Below are 22342 nucleotides of genomic sequence, written 5' to 3' on the forward strand. Positions count from 1 at the left end.
CAAGTTCATCATTCCTTTTAGATATTCCCCCCACCAGGCTCTTAGTTGCGTTATCCTGAGATGAAATTGAGTAAGATGCTGAAGATCCTACAACTATGTATAATGTAGTACCATGGTTCTTTAAAAAGGAAAGACTGGGCATAGGAGGGCATTATTGTTTTTAATGTAATGTTATGATTTTTGTGTTTTTATGTTGTAAATTGCCCTGTAATCTTTGGATGAAGGGTTGTATAGACATTTAATTAATATGAATAATAATAATAAATTTATAATGGGCTCACTCTCTTAACTTGGTCAAGAAAACTTAGCTTCAATTATATATATATACTTATGTGATTGTGAGAGCATACACAGCAACAGCCACTGAATAGTAGTACTCAATATTGTATTTTAATGTGCAGTATAAGCTACTATAATTATTAATGATGCGTGTGTGGAGTAATTAATAGTGTGATCTGATAGGTGAAGTATTGGCCTCGGACTTAAGAGACCAGGATTCACATCCTTACAGATATGAAGCTTGCTTCTGCAGATTCTCAATCTGCGGTTTAAGGTGCCTCACAGGATTGTTGTTAGGATAAATTGGATTAACCCCATATGTTCTGCCCTGAGCTCTTTGGGGGAAGGGTGAACTATGAATGTAAAAAATAAATTGCAACTTTTAAATGTCCACACACATTTTAGTTATTTTCTGTTTTATATGTTTTCTGGATAGTTATAAAGATCACAGGTTTTTATTTTGTAATAAAGGCAATCAGTTGATTTTATCACATCAGCAATCCAGAGCTTTTAATCAGGCATTACTCAAACATTAAGAATACATAAGAGCTACAGCCTCAGCCTTGATCCAACTAGCCATACAATGTTATGCAACTTTTCACCTGATGTGCTTTACAACCTAAAATAATGTTTTATAGGCAAAATACAAAAGAAAAAAGGGAAGAGAAGGGGGATGGCAAATACTGATATTGATTGTGTACAATGCTACATAAAGGTCAGAGGTGGAATGGCCCAGTGCAGGAGATGATTTTGGAAGAGGAGCAGCCAAATAGCTGTCAGTCCCAGCCAGGCTAGTAGATGAGGTCTTGTTCTCCCACAGAAATTGCTGGATGAAATGACTGCTGATGGGCAGCCTTTTTAGAATCACCAACTTTATTCAGCAGTCCTCTGCCTAAACTGACTGATTATGATTATATCCCATATTTTCTAAAAGTCAATATAGTTTTAACGTTATCTGCCCTTTTTTTCTAGTAAAAATGTACATTGACTGCTGCTCTTTCAATGCATAGTTTTTACTGTGAAATTGTTAATCTGCTTCCTCTAGGACAGAACTTTCCAAACCGTGTGTCGCAACACATAAGTATGTTGACTTCAGTGTGGGGGTATGTCACGTCATGCTGGAGCAACCAGCCGATCTCCAGTCTTTTTACCTGAGGAGAATTACTATTCCCCCTCTGCTGAAGCAGCTGAAGCCTCTCTGGTGCAGAGTGGCACAACCCTTTCCTGCCCAGCCTGCCCATCTCTGCCACCTGCACCACAGTGCACTCTGCCCTTGCTGCGCCTCCTTCAGCCGTTGCCACCCCTGTCAGGGCTCTGTGCATGCCAGGTGGAATCTGGTGTGTGAGAGGGAGGGGAGAGCAGCAAGGGCATACAGGTGGCGAAGAGCCCATTTAGCACCAGCCTTGGCCTGCACACCTTTCCATCCGCAGCAAACAGGCAGGTGATCTGTGCTGCCAGCTCCAGAGGGCTTAATTCCTGCAGGTCAACACTGCCATTTAAAAACAAACATCTGCAGGGGCCAATTTAAAGATCTGACAGTTTCGAACCTTTTTAACACTTTCCTCCCTTGAAATCACTTGAAATGACTTGCTACCTGGCTGAACTTGATGGTTGCAAAGAAATGAGATTCCATATCTGCATCCTCCATTGAAGTCCAGTCCCCCCCCCCCCCACTACTCTCTGAAAAGCAGCAACAAATCCTCCCCTTTTTTGGAATTATTTACTCACATTTCCTCCAAATCTACCAACCCCCCTCCCAACAATACTACTCCTAGGAAATCCCAAAGCCATTTTTTTCTCTCCTCAGAATAGTTAGAACAGAATAGGAAGGTGTTAATATTTAAATCCCCCCAAAAAACTCTGTGAGACCTGGGCCTCTCTAGGCAATGGGGCCGTTTCTAGGTTTAACCCTTGAAGCACCTCACCTGAGAGAGGGGAGAGACAACTTATTTCCAGGTTTGCAGCAAGCAAAGCAAAGCAAAACACACAACTCTGTGCTTTATTCTTCCAGCACAAAAGCAGGCACCAAGGCTGCAATCCAAGTAGCAAGGCTGCTGGGGCGGCAGCGTGGGGACATGGCAGCCGTTTGATCCCAGGCTAGGATCGAGGGGCACGTAGTTATGCCTTTCTTGTGCTGCCCTCCCCAGATCCAAAGCTTGCAAGGCAGCTCAGGGAGGATGGTGTGGGGATGCGGCAACCACCCTGAGACCTCTGGGTATAGGACAGTACAGTGGTACCTCGGGTTAAGAACTTAATTCGTTCTGGAGGTCTGTTCTTAACCTGAAACTGTTCTTAACCTGAAGCACCACTTTAGCTAATGGGGCCTCCCATTAGGTAGCTGTTGGTGCATTAGAACAATGTGGTGTGGTAAAATCACTACAGTCATACCTCAAGTTGCGTCCGCTTCAGGTTACATGTTTTCGTGTTGTGTCCCACGGCAACCCAGAAGTACCGGAATGGGTTACTTCCAGGTTTCTCCGCTCGCACATGCACAGAAGCACTAAATCGTCAGTTCAACGTTGCAGGTGGGCCTCCGGAACGGATCCCGTCCGTAACACGAGGTTCCACTGTAAATGATTTAGGTAGTCTGTGATTAGAATCATTATATGGTACATGGTAGTTTCAAAAACAATAGATATGCTAGTGTATGCAAGAATAGCATGCTTAGTGTTCAAAATATAGTATACCAAGTACTGGGAATATGAGATGCCATTGCAATGGTACCAAAATCATTGACAATTTTCATATCCTTGGCTACACCCTTATGATTCCTGACTGCAGAAGACCAAGGGGCCTTTTTATAAGATAATGGAAAGAAATTTTCTTTAGTTGTTTCATGTGTTACTTCCTTAATTCTATGATTCTATGATGGTCTTAACTTTTTAATGGGTAGCGTAATGCACTCTGTGGGGCTGCCTATCAGGTAACCATTCCTACATGATATGTGGAAGAAGAAGTTATGTAGCAATGATATTTTGGGAGGCATCTCAGCATCAAGTGTAATATGTAGTTTCACTCTATGGTTCCCTATGCCTTTCCCCTCTTTATTCTCTTGCTACAGCTTAATGAATCTTACAGTATGAATGGACAGATTCCAGGCTTGTAGAATCACCTCACTGTGGGTGAAGAACTGGTGGCTTTGTTTAGAGCATGTCGTGTTGTCTTCCTTTTTTGCTCCCCATCTCTGCAAAGTATTAGGAGGTATAACATTCAAAACTACAATTGTGTTATAGGAAACTACTGCCACTGTTTACTGCTGTATTTAGCCACTGTTTAATGTTGCATTTAGTGCTGAGTGTTTAATATTTACATTATCACTAGAATATGTATTTAAATTGTACTTTGGCTTGATGTTTGACAAATGTATATGCATCCTACCCCCTTCTAATAATAATAAGAATAATAATTAATAATAATAATTAATAATATATTACAGCATTGGAGGGAGGCAGCAATGTGACATCAGCTCCAGGTTTTGAAGTTGTAAATACAGGCAAACACAATAGCTACATTTAGGAAATGCTGCTTATAGCATATAATGTAGACAGACATCTTTGTCCCGAGTGTCTCCAGTAATAGAGTGGCAAAGCAAGCATAAGAAAAACTGAAATCTAGCCAGTAAATAAGCAATTCAGTATCTGAAATGTTTTGATTTCAGTATTTCGATACAGTAGATCGCTCCATTGTGACTCTGACAATTCCATAAATTGTCCAATTTCCAGTCTGCTGGAATGTCAGGTGAGCCAGAGTTAACTTTTCTTAATCACACACACACACACACACACACACACACACACACACACACCTGCTTTAGAATAGTTTTGAGGTTGTTCTGGAATCTACCTGGATTTTTGCAAAGCTCTCCTGCAAAGCTTTGTACAGGAAGCTCAAGGGGTCTTCAACTTTTCTAACACTCAAAATTGAAATCTGTTATTTTTCTACTCTGGGAAGTGATTGCTACAAGCACTTGTTGAATAGTGCCTATGGCATTTCTGATGCAACTTCTTTTCTGCAGTACCCTATGATATTGTGACCTTTATTTGTTAGCTCTTAGAAAAATAGACAAGGTATCATTCTAGCTCATTCCACTAACCTTTACAAGGAAGAAAAGGCAAGCCCCTCCTAACACTTCCTGAATTTCTTTTGTTTTCGTTTTGAAATTAATTTACATCTATGCTTCAGACTATAACTCTTTCCTAATTGCTTAGGAAGGACACTCAGCAAATGATTATTCACTTATGGCAGTGTTTCCCAACCGGTGTTCCGCGGCACACTACTGTGCCGCGAGACGTTGCCTGGTGTGCCGTGGGAGGGAGGCGGGCGAGTCGCACGGCGTCTCGGCATCGGGCGGCAGCGAGCCCAGGAAGCGGCCCAGCCGGCCGGGGTCGCCCGCCTGCAGCAGCGCCTCGCACCCGCACGAGACCTGCTCCGCCGAGAAGCGGGCGAGCGCGGAGGATCGGGCGCGGCGGAGGCCAGCCCCGCGCTTGGAGAGGACGCAGCAGCCGTCGCCAAACCCGATCCTCCTCCTCCTGCTCCGCCGCCGTCCTCTGGCTCTCGGCCGGGAGGAGCCAGCGGCGACGGGGCGGGCGCCGAAGTTGGCAGAAGTTGGCGCGCCTCCTCGGCAGCGCCTTCGTCCTCCTCCTCCTGCCTCTGCTCTCCTCCGGCAGCGGGGGGGCTCGGCGGGGCCCGCGGGGAAGGAGGCCATGTTCGCGGCGCGCGGGATCGCGGCCCCCCTCGCCCGCCTCCGGCCGGCTCCCCTCCCCCTGCGCGCTGCCCTAGCCGTGCGGGTCTCCTCCCCCTGCGCCGCCGTCCCCTTTCCACATCCTAGGAGCCGCGGTCCGCCTACCGCCCCCGGGCCGCGGCGCGGCTCCCAGCCCGGGCTGGCCTCCGCCTCCTGGGACGCGCGCCCACCCCCGCGGCCCCCCAAACTTCGGAGCAACTCTCCAGACGCTTCTCCCCCGCCTCGGTCTCCCTCCTTTCCACTTCTCTTCCCCCCTTCCTTCCCTCTTTCTTTCTCTTTCTCTCCCACCCGCCTTTCCTTCTATTAACTTTCCTTTCCCCTCCCTTCGTCCTTCCTACTTTTACTCCTGGGCTCCTCCCCCCTTTGCGCAGCCACAAATCAATCTCTCTCTCTTTTTTCCCCTCTCTTCTTGCTCAGACGCAAAAAAGCGCCGCTTTTTGGAAATCCGGACTGCTGTCCCCGCTGAAACGATACTTTAAAAAAGGAAGAACCCACTGGCTCTTATTTCTGTTTAAAGCAGTAGATCCCGAACTCTTTTGGCCCACTGCCCCCTTGGTTCCACATCCCCCAGTGTCCCCTATGCTTACTCTATAGAAAGCATTACAGAGATTAACGCGGCTCGCTAAGGAAGATATTAATAGAATTCTGCATTTGGGGGGAGACCCTAACAGTCATCTACCATTACCTTCTATGCTGTTACTATTTTTTTATTTTTTTTTTACATAAGTAAAAAGTGACCTTTCCCCATCTGGCATGGTGGTGTGCCTCGAGATTTTTTTCATGACACAAGTGTGCCTTTGCCCAAAAAAGGTTGGGAAACACTGACTTATGGAAAGACATAACAATATCAGTGCTTTATACCAACTCCTGTTTTAGTTGTTGTGCTTGACCTAATGCTTTAAACAGCTTAGATACCAAGATAGCTATGAAAGTGCCTCATTCGGTTTTGTCAATATATATCAGAGGTTTATATCCTGCATTTGAACATAAAGATATCCATGGTAGTCAATACCATAGTCTCTCAAGATTGTCTCACATTTGCCAGCAGCTCCCAAGCAAGTGCCTTAGGAATGTGTAGGAGCTCTGACTAGCTGACAGCTTATACTGATTTGCCATTTGTGAGCCAGATGTTCTGTGTGAGTGTGGCCTGTCCACAAGTCCATTGATAGTCTTCTGAGGCAGCTGCCAGTAAGTATTAATTAGCCATCAAATTCACTGAGAACTCTTTAATGCCATTCTGTGAATTGCATTTGGAGCAAGTAAGAGCACACAGGTCTCCTTGGTGGTTGTGCCACAATTTCTAAAGCAACTTCCTTTGTATATGTTGGCTTGTAGGGCAGGGACACAGTGGTGCTGTTGACTTAAGAATTCCAGTCCTTTTCCAGGTATTTTGTCTATTGGACTATCAGTTTTGAGTATATGTATCTGGTATTGGGATCTTGAGATAGGAGAGGTATTCTGGTGGTGTACAGGTCACCCTGCTGCCCGCTACCTAACAGAAGAGGAAGTCTGGGTGGATTGGGTGTTCAGGATCCCCTCTCCAACCAGTGCAGAGTAACTTGAACACTCATACCAAAGCCCGCTTAGCAGTGGGTGCTCTGGCTTTTATCTGGCATGATTAGCTTGGGTGTATTGCTTATATTTATTTATATAAAATGTAGCCCATCTTTCCACCTGCCAAAAGAATTCCAAGGTGACTGACAATAAGACAAAATTTGTACGCCACAAACAAGCATTTTATTTTCTAAGAGAGGTGACTTCACGGATGATAATGTAACATGGGTGGGAAGCCTTAGCTCTCCATATGTTGTTAGACTCCAGCTCCCATCAGCACAAGCCAGCAGAGCCAATTGTGAGACTCTAGCTCCCACCAGCAGAATCAATCTCCATCCTTCAAGCCTTCAGATCACCTCTCTGAGGGAGGCTTGGACTATGGTGATAACGAAAGAGGGCATTTTCAGTTGTGCTTCCCCATTTGCGGAATGCTCTCCACAGCAAGTTCTGCCTTCATTGACATCTTTTTCACTTCTCTTTCCCCCCTGCTTTTGATAGACCAAGATGTTATTTTGTTACTAGTATGCTGCCAAAGCTTCCTGTTGCTGTTAGACGGGTTGGTTTATTTTGTTTTTATGCAATAATGTATTTATATTTATGCTTTAAATTTGTTACAAGTTGCTTGGAGACATTTTAAGTAACAAGAGACTAACAAGTCGTCTTCTTCATACTCGGACCTCAGCTATCATTGCAGGTGCTCTGGCTATTCAAACTGCTGTTCTTCAAAGGTTTGATATTTTGCACCAGGTAGGATGACAATGATTTATAGCAAGGTTCCCCAAACTTGGGTCTCCAGCTATTTTTGGACCACATCATCCACCCACTGGTCCTGCTAGCTAGGGATGATGGGAGTTGTAGTCCAACAACAGTTTGGAAACCCAAGTTTAGGAAACCCTGATCTATTGGTAGAGATGTTTGATGAAGAAGGACAACAAAAATTCTCAACTCAGAATACTGAACTACTCAGTGGCTACTTGGTTGCAATAACTACAGAGAAAAGGAAATCTATGAGAAGGCATTTATCATTATTGATTCTGAGATCAAAAGTCCTTCAGTTTGAGAAGACCTAACTACAAATTCACTCATGCAGTGAAAACCATGAAAGCTGAAAGCTAATGCACTTGCCATAAGTTCCTCTCCACAAATGCAATAAACAGATTCAACAGTCTCACATATTGTGTCCATTTACAACTTTTTCCAGTCTTCCACTGGAAAATGGAAGCAGTATTTCTAAAATCTCTTCCTAGTTGCAGATTTGTGCCTCAATGCTTTTCATGACATTCAGTGTTTTCTTATTTCTTATTATTTAATTTTGTATACCACCTTTCATCCGTAGATCTCAGGAGGTTCACAACATAAAAATACAAGAAAAGCACACAAAATACACAATAAAAACCAGAACAAAAAACCCCACCCACAATACCACCCTCCCCGCCCCCACTCTCTCCCACAAACACATTTTAAAGGGTATAGGAATGTTTTCACCTGGCGCCTAAAGGTGCATAATGAAGGCACCAGTCAATCCTCCCAGAGAGAATTCCACAAATGGGGAGCCACTGCAGAAAAGGCCTGCTTGTGTTGCTGCCCTCAAGACCTCTTGTGGAGGAGGCACATGAAGGAGGGTCTCAGATGATGATTGCAGGATTTGGGTAGATTCATATGGAGAGGGGCAGTCCTTGAGGTACTGCAGTCCTGATCCATTTAAGGCTTTATAGGAAAATCAGCACTGTGAATTAGGTCTGGAAATTAATTGGCAGTCAGTGCAGTTGGGCCAGGATTGGTGTAATATGCTCAAGCCGTCTTGTTCCAGTGTGCAACCTGACCACTGAATTCTGCACCAGGTAAAGTTTCCAAACCATCTTCAGAGGTAGCAAAGCATCCAGAAGTACCCCCAACCATCGTACCTGCTCCTTCAGAGGGTGTTTAGCCCCATCAAGGGCAAGCAACTTCCCATCCATCCTGTCTAGGGAACCATCCACTAACAGTGCCTCAGTCTTATCTGAATTGAGCTTCAGTTTGTTGGCTCTCATCCAGTACATTACTGAAGCAAGACAATGGTCCAGCACATCCACTGCCACACCTGCAGATGTAAAGGAAAAGTAGAGCTGTGTGTCATCAGCATATTGCTGACAACGTACTCCAGATTTCCAGATATCAGGACAGTACCTGTCTGTTTCCCTTATGTTTCCCCTTTGGTTGCAGATTACAGTGGTACCTCAGGTTACAGACACTTCAGGTTACAGACTCCGTTAACCCAGAAATAGTACCTCAGGTTAAGTACTTTGCTTCAGGATGAGAACAGAAACCGCACGGCAGCAGTGGGAGGCCCCATTAGCTAAAGTGGTACCTCAGGTTAAGAACAGTTTCCAGTTAAGAACGGACCTCCAGAACGAATTAAGTTCTTAACCCGAGGTACCACTGTATTATTATTGTATTTCCTTTACAATTTTTTGTTAGGAGCTTCCCAGAGTGGCTGGGGCAACCCAGTCAGATGGGCAGCGTATAAATATTATTCTTATTATTCTTATTTATTAAAGACAAAGCGGTGTAGCCATATTGGTCTGTGGTTTCTCCTATTCTTTTTGCAGTTTAGATTGTAATTTCAGTTTAATGTTACTTGACCACTGTAATAGTACAAGTATGTGGAGCAGAGTGATGACTTGTATATTGCTGGTATTGACCTATAAAGCCTTACATGGCTCAGGACCTTAAAGATTGCCTGTCTCTGACTTAGACCCTGTGCTTGTCATCTGAGGCCCTTCTCTGTGTCCCCCTTCCCAGAGTGTTTGGAAGGTAGCAACAAGAGAGTGAGCCTTTTCTGTGGTGGCTTCCTGATGGTAGCATGCTCTCCCCAGAGAGGCTCACCTGGTGTGTTTTTTTGCGGGGAGAGGAGAATTGGGGTTGAATGAAGTGCAGGAACAAATATTGATGTGCCTAATGCTAATCCCACTCCCAAAAACTTTACAGTATTAAAGGGACCATTTGTAACTTAAACTAGGAATTGCCGAAGGGTTTTGGGGGTACTGGGCAGGAGAGTCATTAAAGTTATAAAAGCAAGTCATGCATAACATTTCACTTGATTTTATACATGAAGCTTCAGTGAAAGTATAGATAAGTGTACAAAATACATTATTTTGTTGTCAATTTTCATTACAACTGGAGTGGAGAGTACTACTTAATATATTCTGTCAACACTACATGGTAAATATAAGACATAAACAAAAAGAAGCAAGCCCATACCACCATACTGTGAGGGGGGGGGAGTATTTGATCCCCTGCTAAATTTGCCTGTTTGCCCTCTGACTTTTGTATTCTGGGTTTCTGGGGGATTTCCTGTTGTTATTCTGTCTCTCACAGCTACAATAAACCTACCATTAAAATTATGCACTGGTCATTTCTTTGTCAGAGGGCAAACGGGCAAATTTAGCAGGGGATCAAATACTCCCCCCCCCCCCTCACTGTATGTAATTCTCTTACATAAACAGAAATAAGGTGGCGGGGAGGACCTAAAAAGCATATGGTATTATTTTATGGTAAGAGGAACATATGATGAATTGGTGATAGCCTGTTCACTGATAAATAATTGTACAGTGATTAAGTGGTTTAAGAGTCAATGTTCTGCTACCCTGTTTAATGAAATGAACTTTTTTGAGACTTATTTGAAGCAAAATCCTCAATCAAATCACTGTTATTCAAACCTCTGCTAGTTTTATGTTCAATTGAAATCAGTACAAATCCTGCTGGGTGTTCTTGTGACATAGAAGAGCACATATCATTTATTATTATTTTTTATCAATTTGAACTTTGAAATTATCCATTTGATGGGTAGGTTGACAAAAGTATGGGTTTTCCTACTGATTCTAGATAAAAACGTACAAGGTTGGTGAGATAAGATAAGGCAAGCTTTCATGTTTCACAACAACCTTCATAAAACAAAAAGTATTCTGAACAAAGAGTCAATGCTTTGACTTGTAATTGTAAAAATAGTATTCAAAATTCTTTAAAATAGACAATGCTCACTATAAAGCTTTGTCTCATTGTGATGTAATCTATGCAAGTTACAGACGGGGGGGAAATTTAGAGAAAAAATGTTTGCTTATCGGTTGAAATAGATTTCTGAGAGATAATGCATGAGCTCTTATTAAGACAATGGATTCTTGCAAAGCTGTAAAAAAAATCTTTACTGGCATCCTTACTTGTATATGTATGTAGTTTAGGATCTTTTATAAGGCTTACAATTCCATCTGCTGACTATATCTCTCTGCTGCTTGCTTTGTTCAGTGAACACTGACTTATCAAGAATAGTTTCTCCTAGTTTTCTTCACTATAATTTCTTAGCAGTAGGTTGTCTGACTTCAGATCACATTCTTTGCCAATATACTGCCATATTAATTCTGTAGGAAAGTCATTTCTGATGACAATTCCTGCTTGGAATGAAAGAAAATTGAGTAGCCCTCATTTGCAAGTTTGCATAAATCTGTGGAAACCATTTTCCAATAATGGCTGTTAACCAACATTCTGCAATACCTATTTCATGAACCATGACCCCTATATCCATAAAATGCATATCAAACTATAAATATTGGGATGTTTCAATAAGAGTAAACATAATAATAGAATCCTAGAACTGTAGAGTTGGAAGGGACCACGAGGATCATCTAGTTCAACCGCCTGCAATGCAGGAATCTTTTGCCAAATGTGGGGCTTGAATTCATGACTCTGAGATTAAGAGTCTCATGTTCTACCAACTGACAATGCTGTTGTATTATAACTAGAAAAGAATAAGGAGCTGTGAATGTGCACTTCAAAATGAGCTTTGGGCCACCACAAATTATCTCCAGGTATAGCGGTCCAGGAGGGTGTCCTCTAGTGTCCTCTATGAGATTACACTGAAACATACCTGGCCCAGTGTTTTGTTTTGGCATAGGGTACTCTAATTCCTTATTCTGATCTACATATTGTAGCCGTCATTGGCATGGAGAAGCCATGCTTGATGGTGTCAGGTGCCCAAATGATTTCCCTAGACTGATGCCAACCATGTTATCTACTCATTTTTTTTTCATTCCAGACTATGACTTCTATGTCATCTAAGCAGATATTGGTGTCAGTAATTACTCTCCTCCAGAAGACTATTAGAAGGACAGGAGTATATAATGTGCCTAAAGTGATGTCACAGTTCTCTGAATGATGTCCAGTTGTAGTACTCCATTCATACAACAGCTACTTCACTAGCAGGAGTTTCATTCTTAGTGTACCACACTAGCTGAATCTTGTGGTTGGACTTCAGTGGAACGGCTCCCATTCCTGGGCGACCACAGTCCACCATTGATGAAGGCACCATCTGGCAAGTGGAGGCCACCATTTTGGAGGATCACAGCATAACCGTTCACCAACTAGCTGCAGATGTCAAGATCAGTGTGGGCTCTGTAGAAAAAATCATCCATGACCATTTGCACATGGGAAAGTTGTCCATGTCATGGGTTCCCTGGCTGTTGATGCCTTTCCAGAAGCAGGAACGAGTCACATGCTCACGGTCTCTTTTGGCCATGTGTCACAAAAACCATGATGACTTCTTCACTGACCTTTAAAGCCCTAAACGGCCTCGGTCCAGTATACCTGAAGGAGCGTCTCCACCCCCATCATTCTGCCCGGACGCTGAGGTCCAGCGCCGAGGGCCTTCTGGCGGTTCCCTCATTGCGAGAAGCAAAGCTACAGGGAACCAGGCAGAGGGCCTTCTCGGTAGTGGCACCCGCCCTGTGGAACGCCCTTCCAGCAGATGTCAAAGTGATAAACAACTACCTGACATTCAGAAGACATCTTAAGGCAGCCCTGTTCAGGGAAGTTTTTAACGTGTGATATTTTACTGTATTTTTGGTTTTTATGGAAGCCGCCCAGAGTGGCTGGGGAGGCCCAGCCAGATGGGCGGGGTATAAATAATAAATTATTATTATTATTCACCAGACTTCACTTAGGACAAAACATGGGTCCATCGTTATGACTCAGACTAAATCCTAGTCCAAACAATGGAAGCACTCTGCCTCACCACCTCCAAAGTAGGCACGTGTTCAACCGTCAGTGGGCAAGGTCATGCTCACGGTCTTTTGGGACCAGCGTGGAGTAGTGATGATGGATTTCCTGGCCAAGGGTACCACAATTACCAGGACATACTACACTTCACTGCTGCAGAATTGCGGGAGGGCATAAAAATCGAGAGGCGTGGTATGCTGACCAAAGGTGTCTGCCTCCTGCAGGATAATGCCCCAGTTCATAACTCGCATGTTGCTCAGACAGAAGCACGGTTCTGTGGCTATGAAATCCTTCCTCACCCCCCTTATCCTCCCAACCTCGCACCATCGGACTTCCACCTCTTTTCCAACCGTGAGGTTATTTTTGAAGGGCAAGCTTTTTCCCGACAATGAAATGCTGATTTCTGAGGTCAAGTTGTGGCTTCTGTCACAACCTGCCAACCTCTACAGACGAGGTCTTCACAGCTACATAAAGTGATGGGAGAAGTGTTTGACTCTTGCTGGTAGCAAAGTAGAGACTAATAACTGTGCCCAGTTTCGTTTGTCTCAGTCCACGGGAAGTACGTCAGGGGAAATCTTTAATGAATGCCCCTTGTAGTTACACCTTTATCCTGCTTGTCATTCAGAATTCAAGGTTGTGAACATTGGGTTTCCTTATGGTCTCTCATCAAGGCACTGACCAGATTCAGACTCTAGCAAAGTGGTTGCAACACGTGTGATTGGGTCAGTAGTGTATGTGCATGTGTGTACAGTGGTACCTCAGGTTACATATGCTTCAGGTTACATATGCTTCAGGTTACATACGCTTCAGGTTACAGACTCCACTAACCCAGAAATAGTGCTTCAGGTTAAGAACTTTGCTTCAGGATGAGAACAGAAATTGCGCAGTGGCGGCGCAGCGGCAGCAGCAGGAGGCCCCATTAGCTAAAGTGGTGCTTCAGGTTAAGAACAGTTTCAGGTTAAGAACGGACCTCTGGAATGAATTAAGTAAACCTGAGGTACCACTGTATATATAATATGCTTTTCTTTTTCATAGAATCATAGAATCATAGAGTTGGAAGAGACCACAGGGGCCATCGAGTCCAACCCCCTGCCAAGCAGGAAACACCATCAGAGCACTCCTGACATATGGTTGTCAAGCCTCTGCTTAAAGACCTCCAAAGAAGGAGACTCCACCACACTCCTTGGCAGCAAATTCCACTGTCGAACAGCTCTTACTGTCAGGAAGTTCTTCCTAATGTTTAGGTGGAATCTTCTTTCTTGTAGTTTGGATCCATTGCTCCGTGTCCGCTTCTCTGGAGCAGCAGAAAACAGCCTTTCTCCCTCCTCTATGTGACATCCTTTTATATATTTGTACATGGCTATCATATCACCCCGTAACCTCCTCTTCTCCAGGCTAAACATGCCCAGCTCCCTTAGCCGTTCCTCATAAGGCATCGTTTCCAGGCCTTTGACCATTTTGGTTGCCCTCCTCTGGACACGTTCGAGTTTGTCAGTGTCCTTCTTGAACTGTGGTGCCCAGAACTGGACACAGTACTCCAGGTGAGGTCTGACCAGAGCAGAATACAGTGGCACTATTACTTCCCTTGATCTAGATGCTATACTCCTATTGATGAGGCCCAGAATTGCATTGGCTTTTTTAGCTGCCGCGTCACATTGTTGGCTCATGTCAAGTTTGTGGTCAACCAAGACTCCTAGATCCTTTTCACATGTACTGCTCTCAAGCCAGGTGTCCCCCATCTTGTATTTGTGCCTCTCATTTTTTTTGCCCAAGTGCAATACTTTACATTTCTCCCTGTTAAAATTCATCCTGTTTGTTTTGGCCCAGTTCTCTAATCTGTCAAGGTCGTTTTGAAGTGTGATCCTGTCCTCTGGGGTGTTAGTCACCCCTCCCAGTTTGGTGTCATCTGCAAATTTGATCAGGATGCCCTTGAGTCCATCATCCAAGTCGTTGATAAAGATGTTGAATAAGACCGGGCCCAAGACAGAACCCTGTGGCACCCCACTAGTCACTCTTCTCCAGGATGAAGAGGAACCATTGATGAGCACCCTTTGGGTTCGGTCAGTCAGCCAGTTACAAATCCACTGAGTGGTAGCATAGTCAAGACCGCATTTTACCAGCTTCTTTACAAGAATATCATGGGGCACCTTGTCAAATGCCTTGCTGAAATCAAGGTAGACTACATCCACTGTGTTCCCTTCATCTACCAGGCTTGTAATTCTGTCAAAAAACGAGATCAGGTTAGTCTGACATGACTTATTTTTCAGAAATCCATGCTGACTATTGGTGATCACAGCATTCCTTTCTAGGTGCTCACAGACTGTTTGCTTAATGATCTGCTCCAGAATCTTCCCTGGTATTGATGTCAGACTGACTGGGCGGTAATTATTTGGGTCCTCTCTTTTCCCCTTTTTGAAAATAGGGACAACATTTGCCCTCCTCCAGTCTGCGGGGACTTCGCCTGTTCTCCAGGAATTCTCAAAGATGACTGCCAGTGGTTCTGAAATCACATCTGCCAGTTCTTTTAATACTCTTGGATGCTTTTTGCCTAGTTTGTCCATTGAATCTTGTTTTGTGGGCATGTTTGAGTTTAATTCCAATTACAGCTACTACGTAATTAAACATGGTATTAGTCTTGAGATATTGTAGGAGAGAAGAGATTTTGTAGGAGAGAAGAGATTTGATTATTATTGCATTAGGAAATTGAGAACATTGATTGTCTTGTTTGCCTTTAGCGTGCATATCATAAAGACTGCAACTTCTCTGGAGCTTACTAGTGGGGAAGCAATATGCATAGTTGACTGGATGATTTATTTGATAATTTTGCTGGTAGTGCTGGTAGTCACTTTGGCTTAATAACAAGCACTGAGAAAACTGTAGAGGAGTCTTAACTCCTGTTAATTTGTTAAACCTAATATGATTATTCGGGCTGAGATCAGGAAAAAACCTTCAGTTTTTATTAATAACTTGTTGACTGGGTTTGATTTGTCTGTATCTCTGGCCTCATCACATAAGCCTAGAATCTGCTTTATCTTCATTTTAAAAACCACATGAGCACAATCCAACCCATTCCAGCCTGCAGCACCTGCAAGAAGGGGTCCACATAAGATTGAATCAAGCTCTTTTCTCCCTCTGCCCCTTTCTCACCAATTCTCATCTCTCATATCTGGATCCACTCTTCAAGTGAAGCTTTACTTGCGTATATATCCCATAATAGGTGATGGTGACTAGCAGTATTGCTCCATTTGTTTATGCTTGCACACAGCAAGAACTGCTGAGAGGGAGGGAAAGATTCTATTGTGGATCCTTTCCCACAAGTACAGTGGTGAGAACTTTATGCACAGGAGGAATTGTGTTCCATGTCTCTAGACGCTTTATGAAACCTTGTAAAATGTGTGAACAGATGTCAATTCCAGCAGGACTTTCTGTAGTCTAAATAGGGCATTGCATAGTTCTTCCTACTGTGCCATGTAGAGAAGAGCTGAGTTCCTAGATCCAGCTGGTCATTTGAATCTAGCTTTTTAGTTGTTTAGTATTCACATTTCTACAGGCCAAATTTTATCCACTTTCATAGTATGCATCTGTAGTGCAGCATTATTTATTTAACTTTTATAGGCAAAAAGGTACAGTTGAGTGATAGCATAATAAAGAGCTGGAAACTGTTCATATTCTTAGACCACAGCAAACATTTGTAGGAGCCACAAAGGATTAAACTGTTTGACTGCTATAGTAATTGTTAGGCAAAGTGGGGGAATAACACTGAAGATTGAAAGACTTGAATGGTTGTGATGAAGAACAGCAAGCAGCATTATGTATGTCAGGGGTCAAACTTACAGCGCCTCGGGCCGGTGTTTCCAGTGCCGATCGCACAGAGAGCGGGAGAGTGTGTGCCCATACGCGTGCGCACACACTATTTCCAGTTCACTTCCGGGTGGGAGGAGCACCGGAAATAGCTTGTGCACAGGCCTCTTCCAACGCAGATGTGCACCGAAATAACGTTTGTGCATGTGCAAATAACGTTTGTGCATGAGCAAAAGCTATTTCTGGTGCTCTGTGCAGTGCAGCGCTGGTAACAGCAAGTGGCGGGGGTCACCGTGGGCCGGATAAACGAGTCCCTCAGACCTTATCCAGCCTGCGGGCCTTAGTTTGGGGACCCCTGGTGTATGCTGTGAGAGAGGAAAGAGTTGAATATCTCTTCAACTGTGACCAAGTAGGATCTGTGGGTGGGATGATGCTTCTGAGCCTCATGAATACAAAATACACTGACGTTTGTATGTCGTGTGCTCGCGCTTATTCTGTTAGGTGGGTAATCTTTTGAGGTCTACAAAGTTTCCCATTGTGCACTGTTTTCTGCACTTGCTTAGAGGTCAAAAGATGATGTCTTGCTCTAATCTAGCTCTTGCTGCTCTCTGCAGGACACAGTGGTAACTCCATGGTCCAGTGCCACATCAGGCCCAAGCCCCTAATTAATCAGTACCTTCCAAAGGTGGTACTTCTTCAACTTGTGAAACCTTCCCCTCCTCAGTTTGCTTGGCACTGTTGCTAGGTCAGAGGTGCTTAAGAAAGAGCACTCGTTCTTGTTTCTCTTGCACAGTCAGTAACACCTCCACCCTGGTGCTGTGCAAGAGAAAGAAGGGATGCCTTTAGAAGGTATTCTCTGTAGCACTCAACAGGTGTGCATGCTTAGAAGAAACACTGTGCTTACTCTTCCCAGATCATTCTGTGGAGAACAAAATGCTGTTCCTCCTCTCCCATCACCACCACAGAGCTCTGATGAGAGTGAGTGGAAACCCTGTATTTTATTCTTCAGGGGTGGTTCTGTGAGGAGCAAAATACAGCATTTCCCCCAGCTGTGAACAGAGTCTTGTGTGCCTGTGTTCATGCTTCTGCCTGCATATGTGTGTGTACATGTATAAGTCTGAAACTGCCAGATGTGTGTGTGTGTGTGTGTGTGTGTGTGTGTGTGTGTGTGTGTGTTGAGTGTGCATGTGCACTAGGGCTGGGCAAGATCTGGTTTTCAAGATCGTGATATATCACCAGCTAACAATTGCAGTATAGTGATATATCACAACGCCTGAAATAAGGAGGGGTGGCTAGGCTGTGGAGGGAGGGGAGGGAACAGGAGGAGTGACCGGGAGGAAGGAGGCAGCCTGCTTACTCGGTCGCAGGCAGGCGAGCACCTTCTTAGGCTCTCTCTCCTGAGGCCATCACTCTTATTAAAAGAACCTCACACAGTCCTTCCCAAGGCTTATCTGCAGTCCTTCCCAAGGCTTATCTTTTCTGTGTGTGATCATCGCCTAACATGGCAGCTGGGCTGGAGGGAAGGAGGAGCAACCAGGAGGAAGGGAGGAAGAAGGAGTCTGCTTGTTCCTGTGAAGGCAGGCAGACAGGTGAGCACCTTCTTGGGCTCCCTCTGCTGCCATGGATGAGCACCATGATATATTTTCTAGCTCAAAAAAATTGAAACTGTTATTGTGATCTGAACCTCAAGCGGGTTTCAATGTATTGAAATACCACCCAGCCCTAATGTTCACAGGTGTGTGGTCCTCAGAGTAGTCCTTACTTATCATGGATGTCTGTCTGAAAAAGTATTTGAAGTTGTTCACAAGAGCAGTGTTTTGTTCTGGAAATGGTGTTATATACATTAACTACTTCTAAATGTCAATGATATTGAAATGTAGCTATTTTAGAAATGTTCCATCTTTAATAAACCCTAAAGTGATCATTAAATTGCTTAATAAGCTTTATCTGACAATTGTTGTTTTCAGCTATATATAGCTCTAAAGCCAATCCTTTGGCAGTAGAATGTTTAACTAGCTTGGGGCTGTAGAATGCTTAACAGGCTTTAAGGCTGATTTTATTTTTGCAAGAGCTTTAAGACTACATACAGTGAATATGCATTTCTCTTCCAATGAAACCTTCATAAGAATTTTAGAAACCATAACAAAATTTTGCATATAGTCTAAGCGCCCATGTTGCCTAAAATCTAGAAACTAATGCTGTATATATATTAGTCCTGTAAAAACGGATTCTGTAAAAGAACTTTGAAGTTATGCAGGATCACTTTATGGACTACTGTCTTCCTTCACAGAAGTAAGACTTTTGTGGGAAGAAAGCATATATGCTACAAGTGTATCTTCACATGAGATGAGCACAGTTACCTGGTATGTACAAGACGGCAAGCCAAGCTATGGCATTCTGAGACTGCACAAGCATGTGGGATCTCTGAGATGAGCTGACAGCCACTTTTTCTCTCCCTAGTCCCTTTTAGTGCTGTGCCATGCTTAGCATGTCATTCAAACTGGGACTCACAGTTCCGTTCTCTCCTCACTAACCGTAAGCTGCAGCCAAGGTTTGTTCTTGAGTGATTTGGCTAATGAAGTGGGGACAAAGTTCTTTGCTTCAACTATCCCAATTTTCATTGGTTGTAATACTTCCAGAGATCTTCTTTATTCAGATATATCTATACTGATTTTTTAAATATGTTGTTATTATGACAGTGTCAGATGCTGTTGGTGGTTGTTTGTGAGTAACCACGCAGGACTCTGACCTGGCTTTTACTGGTTTTATTGTGCAAACTATTTACAGTGCAGATCTACCAAGTTCATGTCCATCTCAGTCACTTGCTGAATCCGGGAGTGGCCCCTTCTGGCTTCTCCCTCAACATAAGAACTTCGGCACCCCAAACCCCCTCCTCCCCTCCTTGCGTTTCACCCCTCTGCGCAAGCTGGGTGACGGTAGCGTGCGTCCCTCCTGGCCAGCCTGGTGAGGTGCTGGGGCTCTCAGCAGCATCCTCGAGCCCTTCCCTCGCTTGGCTGGCCCCTTCCCCCTCTTCTCCACTGGAGGTGTGGCTTTTCCCACCGCTGGAAGAGGAACTGCTCCTCAGGAGTTTCGGAGGCGGCTCCCCTGCCTCCCTCCCCTGTTCTGATGGCAGTCCCTGACAGACAGATTAACATTAGCGAGACTTAAAGCATTTGTTTCTTTTGGCATTACCCAAAAAAGCACAGAGCAGAATAAGAAAGTATGTTTTTATTATTTTACATGAAAAATCTGCATGGGGTTGAATTGTAAACCTATGATCAGCCAAGTGATGTGAGTCCTTTGGCTTAATATTTTAAGATTTTGTTTGTAACTAATACAATAATTCCTCTGAAGATTGATATAATAGAATAAATTTATATACACAAGTTTAGGTGATACTTCTGTGTTTCAAGTTTAAATACTTGCTGGGGAAAGGAAAATACAGATATATTGCAAAACAATAGTGTACTTGAAAAGTGAGACATTTAAGTGAATGAAAGTTGGTGTGCACATTCAGAATAACATTTTGTGTTTCAGTTCTAAAGCCCATTTGAAGCCCCAGATTTGTTTTTTGGGGGGCAGGAGAGATATAAAATGCAATGTAATATCTGACTCCTGTACCTGTTTTTAAAGGGAGGATAAGCAGCTTTCTGGACAGAGATATTGGAATGAAAGTTGGCTTTATTTATGTTATTTATGTTACTTACTTTTTATTTATTGGATTGGTATATTGCCCTTCATCCAACAATCACAGGGTGGTTCACAACATAAAAATACAAAAATAAAGAACATAATACTTTATATGTGCTTCCAAGCAGTTATATGCCTGCTTCTGTATATGCCTACTCTTCACGGGCCTTTTGGGGATAGCTCTACAGGTACAAGTGAAAAGACTATTTGATTCTTACCTTATAAAACGGATTTCTGATGCCTGAAGTGGTGTCTCACATAGCAGGCATGTGTAACTGGTGCCCATGGCATTTCCTCAAAATGTGCCCACTTGTCCAAAAAGGTTGGCAACTCTTGCTGTAGAGTCATACCCGAAAGATTTTTAGTGTCTTCTATGCTGGTGTTAATTCCAGAAACATAAGCTTTGGCAAAACTGACTAAAACCAATGTAATAACCATAAGTAATATTTAGAATGATGGGTTTTTCCTGTATATGACTAAAAATCACTGTAAACCTCTCAAAATTTCATGTTAGTAGTAGTTAATCAGATCAAAAAGAAAAACAAAGCTATATGTGAACTATTTTGGAGCTTTCACTCAATTAACTATGGGCTATCTTCTTTTCTAGGGGTCCATTCAGTGTTGTGCGGCGATGTATCAACAGAGAGACGGGGCAACAGTTTGCTGTGAAGATTGTCGATGTAGCAAAGTTCACCTCAAGTCCAGGATTAAGTACAGAAGGTGAAAATCAGTGGTTATCCTTCCTTTCCTTTCCTTTCTTTTTGGTTGTACGGTATTCTACACACACACACACACACACACACACACACACACGTAGCTCAGTTGGTTAGCATGTGGTGCTATTAATGCCAAGGTTGCAGGTTTGATCCCTGTATGGGACAGCTGTATATTCCTTCATTGCAGAGGATTGGACTAGATGATTCTCAGGGTCCCTTCCAATTCTTCAATTCTAATTCGTTTTGCTATTTCTGTGATCCAGGGGCTCAATGTAAACTTCAACAGTGTGCAGCACCAATGACAAAGGCATATGCTAGAAATAATTAGAAAGGAGTCTGAAAATAAAACAGCTGACATTTAATGTCTATATATCTAGAGTGTAGCCACATTTGGAATCCTGTGTATAGTTCTGGTCAACCCATCTCAGTCAGGATATTGTTGACCTGGAAAAGATAAAGAAAAGTACAGCTAGAATTATCAGGTACCGTATTTTTCGCTCTATAACACGCACCTGACCATAACACGCACATCGTTTTTAGAGGAGGAAAACAAGGGAAAAAATTCTGAATGAAACAGTGGATGTATCATTTTTGTGCTTCATGCTGTGGCCACAGACATGTGATCTGATGGTGAATTTGGGCTAGCTCAATGCAAAGATCCTGAGGATCCATGTGGATCCATGCTTTTTAACCACATTTTTGCACCATTGCAGCCCCAGGCAACAGTGGGTGTGTGATTTTTGGGGGGCAGGCTGCTATGTGATCTGATGGTGAATTTGGGGTGGCCCAATGCAAAGATCCTGAGGATCCATGTGGATCCATGCTTTTTAACCACGTTTTTGCACCATTGCAGCCCCAGGCAACAGTGGGTGTGTGATTTTTGGGGGGCAGGCTGCTATGTGATCTGATGGTGAATTTGGGGTGGCCCAATGCAAAGATCCTGAGGATCCATGTGGATCCATGCTTTGTAACTACATTTTAAGTGGGGAGTGAAGGAAAAACACAGAAGGGACAAGAGAGCGGTGTGCAGAGAAGCAGCTGGCTAAGAAAGCAGGAGAGGGATTTAACGGGAGGTAGGAAAAAAAGGCAAAAGTTTCCACAAACCGAAGCCAGCTTTCTCTCTCCTCCTGCATGTTTTCTGGCTGCCTGCGAGGAGCACGGAGAGGAATTAAAAGGAAAGACCTCTGCTTTCCCCTCTGCTTGCCTGGAGGGGAGGGGATTTGCCTGCTCTTTGTTCCGTTTGAGCAAACACAGCAACGAAACAGAGGAGGGTGGGCAGTAAGACCCTGAGGCAGAATGCAGGAAAGCAACCACTTCCTCTTTTCAGGTTTCCCTCTCGGACACAACGCGCTTTGATTTTTGCTGATTTTTGTTCCTGCGCTCCCCTAATCGGCTCCAGGGACCCCCCCCCCCCCCACATTCGCTCCATAACACGCACAGACATTTCCCCTTCCTTTTTAGGAGAAAAAATCTGCGTGTAATAGAGAGAAAAATACGGTAGTTGGAGCACCTTGTAAGGGAAAATTGAAGTGTT

General features: G+C 43.7%; 1 protein-coding gene across 11 annotated transcripts in view; it reads left to right on the forward strand.

Annotated features, from left to right (window-relative positions):
• CASK (calcium/calmodulin dependent serine protein kinase) overlaps window positions 1–22342 on the forward strand; it is a 127240-nt gene that overhangs the window by 13822 nt on the left and 91076 nt on the right. For all 11 annotated transcript variants that reach the window (XM_028727343.2, XM_028727347.2, XM_028727342.2 and 8 more), the window contains one exon: window positions 20700–20812. In XM_028727343.2, the coding sequence (XP_028583176.1) occupies window positions 20700–20812 (113 nt within the window). The remainder of the gene's footprint in view (window positions 1–20699; window positions 20813–22342) is intronic.

Source organism: Podarcis muralis, chromosome 4, assembly GCF_964188315.1.
Source record: "Podarcis muralis chromosome 4, rPodMur119.hap1.1, whole genome shotgun sequence".
Lineage (NCBI taxonomy): Eukaryota > Metazoa > Chordata > Lepidosauria > Squamata > Lacertidae > Podarcis > Podarcis muralis.